The sequence below is a fragment of the Symphalangus syndactylus genome, chromosome 5, assembly GCF_028878055.3.
Source record: "Symphalangus syndactylus isolate Jambi chromosome 5, NHGRI_mSymSyn1-v2.1_pri, whole genome shotgun sequence".
In the NCBI taxonomy this organism is placed as follows: Eukaryota; Metazoa; Chordata; class Mammalia; order Primates; family Hylobatidae; genus Symphalangus; species Symphalangus syndactylus.
In genome coordinates this window covers 66,473,967-66,488,269 of record NC_072427.2, presented here as the reverse complement: position 1 = coordinate 66,488,269, position 14,303 = coordinate 66,473,967, and the positions used below count along the sequence as shown (strand labels likewise).

The 14,303-nt window shown below is 48.1% G+C and overlaps 1 protein-coding gene across 4 annotated transcripts in view; it reads left to right on the top strand.

The window, feature by feature from the left end:
• The first annotated feature begins 347 nt into the window (after positions 1-347).
• The window catches only part of RPAP1 (RNA polymerase II associated protein 1), a 28,290-nt gene continuing 14,334 nt past the window's right edge, over positions 348-14,303 (top strand). Inside the window, exons 1-7 of one of the 4 annotated variants that reach the window (XM_055278803.2) lie at positions 348-455; positions 8,435-8,689; positions 8,985-9,133; positions 9,417-9,506; positions 10,313-10,433; positions 11,012-11,233; positions 14,070-14,249. In XM_055278803.2, the coding sequence (XP_055134778.1) occupies positions 8,437-8,689; positions 8,985-9,133; positions 9,417-9,506; positions 10,313-10,433; positions 11,012-11,233; positions 14,070-14,249 (1,015 nt within the window). In that variant the 5' untranslated portion in view covers positions 348-455; positions 8,435-8,436. Of the gene's footprint in view, positions 488-8,434; positions 8,690-8,984; positions 9,134-9,416; positions 9,507-10,312; positions 10,434-11,011; positions 11,234-14,069; positions 14,250-14,303 lie in introns of all 4 variants that reach the window. The other 3 variants (XM_063639178.1, XM_055278804.2, XM_063639179.1) reach the window with 3 other exon arrangements.

Genomic DNA, 14,303 nt, shown 5'->3' with positions numbered 1-14,303 from the left:
CGGGAGTTCGAGACCAGCTTGGCCAACATGGTGAAACTCCGTCTCTACTAAAAATACAAAAATTAGCCAGACGTGGTGGCGGGCACCTGTAATCCCAGCTATTCGGGAGGCTGAGGCACAAGAATCGCTTGAGCCCGGGAGGGGGAGGTTGCAGTGAGCCAAGATTGCGCCACAGCACTCCAGCCTGTGCGACAGAGCAAGACTCTGCCTCAAAAAAAAAAAAAAGGGATGTGTGTTCTGGGTGATGGTATAGAGCTTACGTGAGAGTAATAAACCGCCAGCCGTGCAGCACCGCGCTCACCAGTCCGCCACGCTGAACGAGCAAAGCCCAGAATGCTCCGAGATAAACCCGGGAGAGGCGGGGCTGAGCTGCGGGGCGGAAGCTGGAATCTGGCGGCGGCGGAAACGCGATCTCTGCGGGGCAAGATGGCGGCGCCCAGACAGGCCTGGAGCACGTAGGTGGCGGGGCTGGAGGGACGGATTTCAGGTGATCTGGGCAGAGGACCCAGGGTAGCGTGTCCAGTTTCTTTGCTGGAACCTGCCTGCGGGCCTTTGGTCTGTAAGGGAGCCACTGTGGCCTCCTCTGTGCATCGATCTCGGGCACGGCCCTTCAACGGGCGGCGAAAGCTGCAACTCGGTGATTCCTCATTGTAGAGTTTGGTGGTCCAGGAGGCTTAACTGGAGCCCTGGACTTGAGCGGTAAGGGCAGTCACGCGTCCCGACTCGGGATTGGATCCTGGCTCTGGAGGATAGGCTGCAATGTAAGAGCCCCAGAGACTCCTCAGAGGCCAGGATAAACCCAGAGGTCCGTTGTTAGGACTACTTTTTTTTACGAGTTACTCTTTAGGCATTACTCTTTAGGATTACAGGCGTGAGCCACCGCGCCCGGCCAACCCATTCTTATTCTATTAATAACTGAAAATGTTATCACTTCTAGCACGGATTGGTTCTGGACAAATCTGCGCTGGGATTTGTGGGGAAACACACTGGTGGCTCTACTTAGGACTAAAATAATTGTTACTGAGGTTTATTTATATAAGTAACGGGCACTGGGCTAGGCGCTTTGCGTGCATAGTCATTTAAATCCTCACACATTTCCTATTATATAGGACCTGTTCCTCACATTTTACAGTTGTGGAAACGGGACTGAAGACAGCATAGAGGCCACGCACGGTGGCTCACGCCTGTAATCCCAGCACTTTGGGAGGCCGAGGCGGGCGGATCACCTGAGGTCAGGAGTTCGAGACCAGCCTGGCCAACATGGTGAAACCCCGTCTCTACTAAAAAAATAAAAAAAATTAGCCGGGCATGGTGGCAGGCGCCTGTAATCCCAGCTACTCGGGAGCCTGAGGCAGGAGAATCACTTGAACCCAGGAGGCGGAGGTTGCAGTGTGCCGAGATCGTGCTATTGCACTCCAGCCTGGGCAACAAGAGGGAGAGTCTGTTTCAAAAAAAAAAAAAAAGGACAGCATAGATAACTTGCCTAATTTCGCACATTTAGTGCATTTAGTAAGTAGTGGAACTGGCATTTGACTTCTGGCCTATTGATTCCAAAACTGGTGCCCATAACCCCCCTGGCTCTCTTTGTGATGTAGGTATGGCGCACCCTGTGAAGTGACCTGGACTTTGCTTTTGGGTCACATGAATCCATGGATAAGTAGGAGGAATTGTTTCTGCTTATGTAGAATCTTACAGGAGTGAATTGTTAACGTACTATGGATTCTCACTTCATCTAGTTCAGCCTTCCTTAGGGCCTTTGGGTAGGCACTGGGGTGGGAGACTTTTTCCTTGTTTGTCAGCCGGACTGCCCAACAATTAGATATGGTTATCTGCCCTTTGGCTATATAAATAATAAGAATCACAAATGGTATTTGTATCCTTTCATGTATGAGACTCTATTCTAATCTTCTTACATATACATAATTAATTCAGGAGGTAGGTACAGTTATCTTCATGTTACAGATGATGAAACAAGCACAGTAACTTCAGTAAAATACCTTGCTTAAGCTTACACAGTTAGTAAATGGCAGAGCCTGGATTTGAACACAGGCAGTCTATTTTTTTTTTTTTTTTTGAGATGGGGTCTGGCACAGCCGCCCAGGCTGGAGTGTAGTGGCGCCATCTCGGCTCACTGCAAGCTCCGCCTCCTGGGTTCATGTCATTCTCCTGCCTCAGCCTCCCGAGTAGCTGGGACTACAGGCACCCGTCACCACGCCCGGCTAATTTTTTGTATTTTTAGTAGAGACGTGGTTTCACCGTATTAGCCAGGATGGTCTTGATGTCCTCACCTTGTGATCCATCCTCCTCAGCCTCCCAAAGTGCTGAGATTACAGGCGTGAGCCACCGCGCCTGGCCTGGGCAGTCCATTTTCACACTGTTTACCTCCCATCCAGGAAAAGGCACATCTGTATACTTTGCTGTTGTCACGCCACAAATAGTACTTAATACAAGTTCTATGCCAAATTTAAGATGAAATTTTGTAGACAGGTCTTTGCTCACTTCATCCACTTCCTTCAGTTCTCTACTTATCTAAGTTTTCTCTTTCGTTTCTTTTTTTTTTTTTTTTTTTTTTTAAGTTTTCTCTTTCAATATTGACCTCTATTTTTAACCTTTAGGGATTTTTCCCACCTCTGAAATCGTGTAGCACTGATATTCTATGCGATTAATTTGATCTCTGGGATATACTGCCTTGTAAATTTATATGTGTGTTTACCATATTCTCTCACCCCAAATTTGGGTACATCATTGACCAAAGGAAGACCTTTACAATCTTGGAGACATCATTTAAACTGTAAACCTTTGGAATTTCTAGACTTGTGTGGGCAAAGAGAGATAATGAAGTGGGAAATTATTAAAAGACCCAGCATTTCGGCATGGTCTCTGTCTCCCCAGTAAGCCCCTTGAACCCAGGGACTGGATTTTACCCCCATTTCTTTTTTTTTTTTTGAGACGGAGTCTCGCTCTGTCACCCAGGCTGGAGTGCAGTGGCGCAGTCTCGGCTCACTGCAAGCTCCGCCTCCCGGGTTCACGCCATTCTCCTGCCTCAGCCTCTCCGAGTAGCTGGGACTACAGGCGCCCGCCACCACGCCCAGCTAATTTTTTTGTATTTTTAGTAGAGACGGGGTTTCACCGTGGTCTCGATCTCCTGACCTCGTGATCCGCCCGCCTCGGCCTCCCAAAGTGCTGGGATTACAAGCGTGAGCCACCGCGCCCGGCCAATACCCCCATTTCTTTATATTTACAGCCCCTTGTACACCGCTCAGCCTGGAGTAAACTGTCAAAAAAATTTTTTGATAATGTTCTTAAGGTCACACCGTCATGTGATTGTTTCACCATTTCTACCCCTTTTAGCCTGCCCCCAACCCCTGTGTTGGGAGGTGTTTCCAATGCTGGCTTAGTTATTAGATCTGATCAGGCTTAGAAGTAGATGAAGAAAAAGTAAGGAAATGTGTCATTCAGCACTTTCTTTTTTCTTTTTCTTTTTTTTTTTTTTTGAGATAGAGTCTCATGCTCTGTCCCCCCAGGCTGGAGTGCAGTGGCATGATCTTGGCTCACTGCAACCTCCACCTGCTGGGTTCACGCCATTCTCCTGCCTCAGCCTCCCGAGTAGCTGGGACTACAGGTGCATGCCACCACACCCAGCTAATTTTTTGTAGTTTTAGTAGAGATGGCATTTCACCACGTTAGCCAGGATGGTCTCGATCTCCTGACCTCGTGATCTGCCTGCCTTGGCCTCCCAAAGTGCTGGGATTACAGGCGTGAGCCACCGCGCCTGGCCTTCATTCAGCACTATTGTTAGTTCCAGCTATCTAGCTTGTCTACCTCTCCATCTCATCCTCCTTCAACTTTTAGGAGGTGGTCAACTTCATCATGTTCTCCCGTGTACCATATTTATTCCCTGCTTCTTTTTTTTTTTTTTTTTTTCGAGATGGAGTCTAGCTCTGTCACCCAAGCTGGAGTGCAGTGGTGCAATCTTGGCTCACTGCCACCTCTGCCTCCTGGGTTCAAACCATTCTCCTGCCTCAGCCTCCCAAGTAGCTGGGAGTACAGGCACACGCCACAATGCCTGCCTAATTTTTCTGTATTTTTAGTAGAGATGGGGGTTTCACCATGTTGGCCAAGCTGGTCTTGAATTCCTGACCTCAAATGATCCACCCACCTCAGCCTCAAAGTGCTGGGATTACAGGCGTGAGCCACTGCGCCTGGCCCTATTCCCTGCTTCTGTACCTTTGCCCAGCTCTCCCTTCTGGCTGGAGGCCTATCTTATCCTTCAAGGTCTGGTTCAGTGGTTTTCAACTGGGGGTGATTTTTTTCTGAGGTGACATTTGGCAATGTCTGGAGACATTTTTACTTGTCACAACTAGGGGAGGAGGTTTGATGATGACATCTAGTGGGTAAAAGCCAGGAATGCCGCTAAACGTCCTACAGTGCACAGGACAGCTTCCCACAGCAAAGAATTACCCAGCCATAAAGATCAATAGTCCTTATTGAGAAAGCTTAGTGTAGTTCCAGCCTTTGCTCTTCAGGAGATTCTTTATAGTTCTTCCCCATCTGCCTCACTATTCCAGACTTCCAGGACACCCAGGCACCACACAGCAGTAGGCAGTAGAACATAGTGGGTAAAAGCATGGACTGACTGGGATTGAATCCTAATCCTAGCACTTACTTACACTGAGACCTTGGGCAAATACTTAACTTCTCAGCACTATTCTTTTCTCAGCTGTAAAATTTGAATAATAGTAGTAACTGGCCCGTTGCAGTGGCTTACGCCTGTAATCCCAGCACTTTGGGAGGCAGAGGCGGGCGGATCACCTGAGGTCGGGAGTTCGAGACCAGCCTGGCCAACCTGGAGAAACCCAGTCTCTACTAAAAATACAAAATTAGCTGGGCGTGGTGGCACATGCCTATAATCCCAGCTACGAGGGAGACTGAGGTAGGAGAATCGCTTGAACCTGGGAGGCGGAGGTTGCAGTGAACCGAGATCGTGCCATTGCACTCCAGCCTGGGCAACAAGAGTGAAACTCCATCTCAAAAAAAAAAAAAAAAAAAATAGTAGTAACCTACCTCCTGGGCTGTTATGAGGATTAAATGAATGAATATGGAAAAAGTGCTTAGAGAACAGTATGTGGCACATACTAAGTGCTCAATAAGTGTTAGATATAACAATATTTTTATTATCAGCATCTAGCTCAGGGGTTCCAAAACTAGCCAGCCAGCTTGCAGATATCTTTGGCCAGCCAGCGTTTTTTGTTTTATAATTGAGATATAGTTTATATACCACAGAAGTCATCATTTTATTTTATTATTTTTTTTTGAGACGGAGTCTTACTCTGTCGCCCAGGCTGGAGTGCAGTGGTGCGATCTTGGCTCACAGCAGCCTCCGCCTCCCAGGTTCAAGTGATTCTCCTGCCTCAGCCTCCTGAGTAGCTGGGATTACAGGCACCTGCCACCACACCTGGCTAATTTTTTGTGTGTTTTTAGTAGAGACTTTACCATGTTGGTCAGGCTGGTTTGAACTCCTGACTTCGTGAGCCACCTGTCTCAGCCTCCCAAAGTGCTGGGATTACCGACATGAGCCACCGAGCCTGGCCAGAATTCATCATTTTAAAAAGTTTACAGGCCAGGTGCAGTAGCTCAGGCCTGTAATCCCAGCACTTTGGGAGCCCGAGGTGGGCAGATTTCTTGAGCCCGGGAGATCGAGACCAGCCTGGACAACATGGTGAAATCCTGTCTCTGTAAAAAACACAAAAATTGCGGGGCACGGTGGCTCACACCTGTCATCTCAGCACTTTGGGAGGCCAAGGCAGGCGGATCATGAGGTCAGGAGTTCAAGATCAGCCTGACCAACATGTGAAACCCTGTCTCTACTGAAAAACTACAAATTAGCTGGGCGTGGTGGTGGGCGCCTGTAATCCCAGCTACTTAGGAGGCTGAGGCAGGAGAATCACTTGAACCTGGGAATCAGAGGTTGCAGTGAGCCGAGATCGTACCATTGCACGCCAGCCTGGGCAACAAAAGCAAAACTCTGTCTCAAAAAAAAAAAAAAACCCAAAAATTAGCTGAGTGTGGTGGTGCATCTGTAGTCCTAGCTTTTTGGGAGACTGAGGTGGGAGGACGGCTTAAGCCCAGGAGGTAGAGGTTGCAGTGAGCCAAGATCATGCTACTGCTCTCCAGCCTGGGTGACAGAGCCAGACCCTGTCACAATAAATTAATAAAGTTTACAATTCATGGCTTTTAGTATATTCGCAAGGTTGAACATTTTCATTACTCCATAAAGGCGCTCCATACCCATTAGCTGTCAATTCCCATTTCCCTCCAGCTCTCCTAGCCCCTGGCAACTACTAATCTACTTTCTGTCTCTATGGATTTGCCTATTTTGGACATTCCATATGAACAGAATCATACAATATGAGGCCCTTTCTGGCTAGCTTCGTTCTTTCTTTTCACTAAATAAAATGTTTCTGAGTCATATAGCTTCTTTCACTTAGCATAATGTTTTCAATGTTTGTGCATTAGAACTTCATTCCTTTTTATTGACAAATAAATGTAAGGTCTCTATATTCATTTCTTTTTTGCCTTTGTGCCATGGTTATGTAAAGTCTTAACCTTTGGAGAAACTGGGTGAAGACTACATATGGCAACTGTTCATACTGTCTATATAAATCTGTAAATCTAACATTATAACAAATCACAATTTTAAAATAAGAAGTACATAAATTTACAGTATATAGAGAAAAATAGAAATGTGCATATTTTATCATGATACAAAACAAACATTTGATTGCTGACTTGTTTGTTGATTTTTTTTTTTATGTTTTTTCTTTCCTTTTTTATCCTCTAAGCCTCTGATCACTTATCATTGTCAAGGTTGAGCAGATAGAGAAGTGCATACATTCTGCAGCTTGAGTGCCTAACTTGAGATTCTGTTTCTGACATTTACTGTGGATTTGGGGCAATTAAATTAATTTTCTGTGTCAAGTGGGAGGATCACTCAAGCTTAGGAGTTTGAGGCTGTAGTAAGCTATGATAGCAGACTGCACTCCAACCTAGGTGACAGAGTGAGATCCTGTCCTTTTTTTTTTTTTTGAGACGGCATCTCACTCTGTTGCCCAAGCTAGAGTGCAGTGGCTCCATCTCAGATCAGTGCAAGATCCCCGCCCCACCCCCTAGGTTCACGCCATTCTCCTGCCTCAGCCTCCCGAGTAGCTGGGAATACAGGTGCCCGCCACCACACCCGGCTAGTTTTTTATATTTTTAGTAGAGACGGGGTTTCACCGTGTTAGCCAGGATGGTCTCGATCTCCTGACCTCGTAATCCACATGCCTCAGCCTCCCAAAGTGCTGGGATTACAGGCGTGAGCCACCGCATCCGCCCAATGCAATTGTTTTCTTAATTCCGTTTTCTGCATGTTCTTTGCTAGTGCATAGACATACAATTTTTTTTTTTTTTTTTTGAGACGGAGTCTCGCTCTGTCACCTAGGCTGGAGTGCAGTGGCGCAATCTCAGCTCACTGCAAGCTCAGCCTCCCGGGTTCACGCCATTCTCCTGCCTCAGCCTCTCCGAGTAGCTGGGACTACAGGCGCCCACCACCACACCCGGCTAATTTTTTGTATTTTTAGTAGAGACGGGGTTTCATTGTGGTCTCGATCTCCTGACCTGGTGATCCGCCCGCCTCCACCTCCCAAAATGCTGGGATTACAAGCGTGAGCCACTGCGCCCGGCCCGATTTTTTTTTTTTTTTTTTTTTTTTTTTATTGAGACGGAGTTTTACTCTTGTTGCCCAGGCTGGAGTGCAGTGGTGCGATCTTGGCTCACAGCAGCCTCCATCTCCCAGGTTCAAGCGATTCTCCTGTCTCAGCCTCCCAAGTAGCTGGGATTACAGGCGCCCACCACAACGCCCAGCTAATTTTTTGTATTTTTAGTAGAGATGGGGTTTCACCATGTTGGCCAGGCTGGTCTCGAACTCCTGGCCTCAGGTGACCCACCCGCCTCAGCCTTACAAAATGCTGGGATTATGGGCGTGAGCCACTGCGCCTGGCCACAAATGTTTTTTATATTGATATTTTACAGCCCAAGGTTTTTAATAATTTACATACCTTTAGGCCAAGCATGTTCTCTCCAGTTTGATATAGAATCATCACCCCCCATTATGACAACATTTATCTGCCCGGCCCCTGATGACATTTTCCTCAGGTCTCCTGCTGGTTGTTCCTGAGAGTTTTATCACCCATAGATTGTAAACAACCTAAGTTGGCTATAAATATTGTTGCTAGGCTGATGACATCAGGGAGGGCTGAAGACAGAGGGAATGGCAATAAGGTATGAATAAGGAGGAATGAGCTCATGTGAACCCAAGGATGAAGATCTTCGCTGATGCCCAATAAAGAGAATCAGGGTTCAGTTGCAGAGGGCCCATATTCTTTCTTGCTCTTAGGGATGAATAAGAGGGAATCCCCACACGGAGACACTGCTGGAGAGTCGTACTGGGGAGGCAGCTGGAGCAGCAAGATGCTGTCGAGACCAAAGCCAGGGGAGTCCGAGGTGGATCTGCTGCGCTTCCAGAGTCAGTTTCTCGCAGCTGGTGCAGCCCCAGCAGTGCAGTTGGTGAAGAAAGGAAATAGGGGCGGTGGTGATGCCAACTCAGACCGGCCTCCGCTCCAGGACCATCGGGATGTGGTGATGTTGGACAGTGAGTTCCTGTGGATGTGAGGCTGAGAAGCAGAGAGGGTACAGCCTCGGGCCCCTCCCTCTTCCTGTTGTGGTTGGATTCAGACACATCATTATTATTTCAGACACTGCATAGCCTGTGTTGCTGCAGCCCCATTTTACAGAGGAAGAAAATGAGGCTCAAGGAGGTTAAATATCTTACCCAAGATGACACAGCTTGAGCCAGGGCCCCATGGCAGCTGTTTTTCTTCCCTAGCCTGCAGTGTCTTCCTAGGAAGGTGTGCATATACTCACGTTTGGGATCTTTTCTTTCTCAGATCTCCCAGATTTGCCCCCAACTTTGGTCCCTTCTCCTCCGAAGAGAGCCAGGCCCAGCCCTGGCCACTGCCTGCCTGAGGATGAGGACCCAGAAGAAAGGCTGAGGAGGCATGATGAGCACATCACTGCTGTCTTGACTAAGATTATTGTGCGTCTCACTCTGGCTGAGTAGGATAACATGTTCTAGGGCAACAGGGATATTGGATGCTCGGGGTGGATGAGGCTTATCAGTGGAGGGTGCTTCAGAAAGGTAGACTTTTACCCCCTGAGGTCAGGTTGGGGGCTGGGATAGAATCACTGCCCTGAAGGGAGGAGGGTCCATAACCCCCCAGAGTGAGGATCTCATCGTTCAGAACTGGGCTAATAGGATAGGGTCCAGCCTGGGGAAGTTTCTCCATTGTGCTTCACAACTTTGTGCTTTGTTGCTACAGGAACGAGATACAAGTTCAGTGGCCGTGAATCTGCCTGTGCCCAGTGGTGTTGCTTTCCCCGCTGTGTTCCATCGCTCGCAGGACACACAGGTAGGCAAGGGTAAGCTTAGGTGGTGCTTAGGAGACAGACAGGTGAGTCTCATAGTGCATCTTCTTCAGGCAGGTAGTTTTAATGATGATAAGCAATTTCTTTTACAAAGCAGGATCATACTAAGCACTTCATACCCATTACTTCTTTTAATCTTCATAACAAACATATAAGGCGGGTATCATGATGATACCTTGGGGACGAGGAGTCCTTATTCCCATTTTTCATATGAGGAAACTGAGACCCCAAAGAGATAAATAACTTGTCCAACACCACACATCTAATAGGTAGAAGAGCCAGAACTTCAACCCAAGTCTGTCAGAGTCTAAGACCTTACTCCTGGCTGGGCGCAGTGGCTCACGCTTGTAATCCCAGCACTTTGGGAAGCCGAGGTGGGTGGATCACCAGGTCAGGAGATCGAGACCACGGTGAAACCCCGTCTCTACTAAAAATACAAAAAAAAAAAATTAGCCAGGCGTAGTGGTAGGCACCTGTAGTCCCAGCTACTCGGAGAGGCTGAGGCAGGAGAATGGCGTGAACCCGGGAGGCGGAGCTTGCAGTGAGCCGAGATTGCGCCACTGCACTCCAGCCTGGGCGACAGAGCGAGACTCCGTCTCAAAAAAAAAAAAAAAAAAAAAAAGACCTTACTCCTATAGACCTCTCCTTTTTCTGAGAACTAGGGTTGTGATCCCTGGAAATTGAGCAAAGCCCCTTTTATCTTTTTGTTCCAGAGGCCTTGATATAAAGAGGTTGAGAGGAAAGTGGGATGATGAGCATCAGTAACCTGGGTTTTCTTTTTGCCCCACAGGGGAAATCAGCAACATCTGGTAAGAGAAGCATCTTTGCCCAGGAAATTGCGGCAAGGAGGATAACTGAAGCCAAGGGCCCATCAGCTGGGGAAGTTGTGCCCAACCTGGGCCCACCAGAGGGTGAGCCGGGGTTGAAGAGGATTGGGCTTGGCCTTTTTAAAAGACACAATCATAGGGTCATTTTTGAAGATACGTCTTCCTGCCTCAAATGAGAGGTGCATTTGAGCCGTCTCAAGTAGTCTGAGAATACTAGGTATGGGAGGCTTGGGTCCCTCTCTGGGTCTCAGGTGCTGGGAGTGGGGCAGGCCATTATGCAGTCCTAAGAGAAAGAGAATAGGGCAGAAGTGTCTGGCAGAGACTGTAAAATAAATGTGTTGGCCAAGATCCCTTTAATGATGCAAATTATTAGTTGAACAGCTGGGAGCAGGCCCCTGGCTATAGATGCCTGCCTAGATATCTAAGAGAAGAGTCAGAAATTAGGATGTTTCTGAGGAAAACCTTTTCATATAAGCACTAAGGAAGCAGTGAGTGGAGAAGCCACCTGGCGTCTCTGTGCCAGACCCAGTGCGGTCTCCACTCTGAGGAAAGCTTGGGTCTATACCTGTCTCCAGGGCTAACAGGCTTATAGAAGAAGGCCAGAAAGCCCAGTTAGAGCCATGGAGAACAGAGCAATGAATGTGATCATACCTTTCTTCCAGGTGCCGTGACCTGTGAGACACCCACTCCTAGGGACCAGGGCTGCCAGCTTCCTGGGAGCAGCCACAGCTTTCAGGGACCCAAGCTGGTCACAGGGAAGGGGCTCAGGGATCAAGAAGCTGAGCAGGAAGCCCAGACTATCCATGAAGAGAACATAGCAAGACTGCAGGCCATGGCTCCTGAGGAGATCCTGCAGGAACAGCAGCGGTTGCTGGCCCAGCTTGGTATGGGTGCCTGGCTTTCCTGCTGAGACCAGGCTAGGAGAGGAATACCACTTATTGAGCTAGGCTTACTGTGAGTTCCGGGCACTGTGCTGAGTACTTTTAATGCTTTTTTTTTTTTTTTTTGAGCTGGTCTTGCTCTGTCACCCAGGCTGGAATGCAGTGGCACGATCTCGGCTCACTGCAACCTCCACCTTCACGGCTCAAGCAATCCTCCCACTTCAGCCTCCCGTGTAGCTGGGATTACAGGTGCACACCACCACACTCAGCTATTTTTTTTTTTTTTTTGGGGGGACAGAGTTTCACTCTCGTTGCCTAGGCTGGAGTGCAATAGCACGATCTCGGCTCACCACAACCTCCGCCTCCCGGGTTCAAGAGATTCTCCTACCTCAGCCTCTCGAGTAGCTGGAATTACAGGCATCTACCACCATGCCTGACTGATTTTTTGTATCTTTAGTAGAGGTGGGGTTTCTCCATGTTGGTCAGGCTGGTCTCAAACTCCCAACCTCAGGTCATCTGCCCTCCTCGGCCTCCCAAAGTGCTGGGATTACAAGCATGAGCCACCACACCCGGCCTTTTTTTTTTTGGAGACGGAGTTTCGCTCTTGTTGTCCAGGTTGGAGTGCAATGGCGCAATCTAGGCTCACTGCAACCTCCGCCTCCTGGGTTCAAATGATTCTCCTGCTTCAGCCTCCTGAGTAGCTGGGATTACAGGCGCCCACCACCATACCCAACTAATTTTTGTATTTTTAGTAGAGACGGGGTTTCACCATGTTGGCCAGGCTGGTGTCGAACTCCTGACCTCAGGTGATCCACTGGCCTTGGCCTCCCAAAGTGCTGGGATTACAGATGTGAGCCACCGTGCCTGACCTTTAATGCATTATTCGGTTCTGTCCTTAAACCTGTCCTGTGAGGTAGGTGGTATTAACCCTGTTTTACTTATGAAAAAAAACTGAGGCCTAAAATGTAAAAGAAATTCTACCCAGGTCACACAGCTTATAAGGAGCACAGGATTTAAACCCAGATCTACCTGGTCTCATAGGCCCTGCTTTTTTTTTTTTTTTTTGAGATGGAGTCTCGCTCTGTTGCCCTGGCTGGAGTGCAGTGGCACAATCTCAGCTCACTGCAACCTATGCCTCCCAAGTTCAAGCGATTCTCCTGCCTCAGCCTCCTGAGTAGCTGGGATTACAGATGTGCACCACCACACCCAGCTAATTTTTTTGTATTTTTAGTAGAGATGGGTTTCACCATATTGGCCAGAGTGATCTTGAACTCCTGACCTCAAGCGGCCCATCTGCCTTGGCCTCCTGAAGTGCTGCGATTTTTTTTTTTTGAGATGGTCACCACGCCCAGCTGAGGCCCTGCTTTTTAACCACTGTGCTGTGTTTAACTGTACTACCCTGGCATAGTATATACTATGCTTTATTATAGCTATACTCTAGTATGTGTATAGTCTCTTCTACTCTGTGATACTATTCTATGCTATACCTCCCCGCTAGGGTCTGTTCACCAAAATGCCAGGCACTCAGTCAATCTTGTTACCCACTGTATACTAGTACCTCTATAAAGTATAATACGTGTTAGGGCTCAGTATGGTGCCTTGCACCTGTAATTCCAGCAGTTTGGGAGGTTGAGGTGAGAGGATTGCTTGAGGCCAAGAGTTCAAGACCAGCTTGGGCAACATCATGAGACCCCATCTCTATAAAAAATAAAGATATAAAAAGTTACAGCCAGGTGTGGAGGCTCACGCCTGTAATCCCAGCACTTTGGGAGGCTGAGGTGGGCGGATCACAAAATCAAGACATTGAGACCATCCTGGCCAACATGGTGAAACCCTGTCTCTACTAAAAATACAAAAATTAGCTGGGTGTGATGGCATGCGCCTGTAGTCCCAGCTACTCAGGAGGCTGAGGCAAGAAAATCACTTGAAACCGGGAGGCAGACCTTGCAGTGAGCCGAGATTGTGCCATAGCACTCCAGCCTGGGCGACAGAGTGAGACTCTGTCTCAAAAAAAAAAAAAAAAAAAAAATTAGCCAGATATGGTGGTGCATGCCTGTAATCCCACTTATTTGGGAGGCTGAGGCGAGAGGATTGCTTGAGCCCAGGAGTTTGAGGCTGTGGTGAGCTACGATTGTGCCACTGCACTCCAGCATGGGTAACAAAGCAAGACCCTATCTCTTTAAAAAAATATATATACAGCCTGATGAACATGGTAAAACCGTCTCTAGTAAAAATACAAAAATTAGCCACGCGTGGTGGTGGGCACTTTTAATCCCAGCTACTCAGGAGGCTGAGGCAGGAGAATCCCTTGAACCTGGGAGATGGAGGTTGCAGTGAATTGAGATTGCGCCACTGCACTCCAGCCTGGGCGACAAAGCGAGACTGCATCTCAAAAAAAAATATATATATATATATATATATGTATATATATATATATATATGTAAGTATGTGTGCATAAATAAATTAGCTAAGAGAAGGAAATTCTTTCCATAAATGCCTTCTTTTTGGCCCTAGTCAATATTAACTTATTCATTCTACAGCCATTTACATTGGAACTGTGACCTGAAACCAAAGACAGGGATAGGCATAGGAACCTGGGCCAGTGGACTGTGAGGGATAGAGGGAAAGGTGGGCAGGTGGGCCTAGTGACCCCACAGGTGTGAGAAGGCTGGGTCATTGATGGGCCACAGGAGCATCCAGAAGGCTCAGGCCCAGGCTGGGAAGCAGCTTGTCCTGTCCTTGGCACCCACAGACAGGCGATATTCAGCAGGTTCCAGGTCTGTAGGAGGCCAGGGAGGATCTCCCCTCACTCACTCTCCCCTCTACCTTCGCCTCTAGACCCCAGCTTAGTTGCTTTCTTGAGATCTCACAGCCGCACACAAGAGCAAACAGGAGAGACGGCCTCTGAGGAGCAGAGGCCAGGAGGACCCTCTGCTAATGTCACCAAGGAGGAACCCCTCATGTCAGCTTTTGCCAGTGAGCCCCGGAAGGGAGACAAGCTGGAGCCAGAAGCCCCAGGTTTGTAGGAGGCGGGGGTCATATTTTGGTGGATAAAAGTAGGGGAAATTGTCC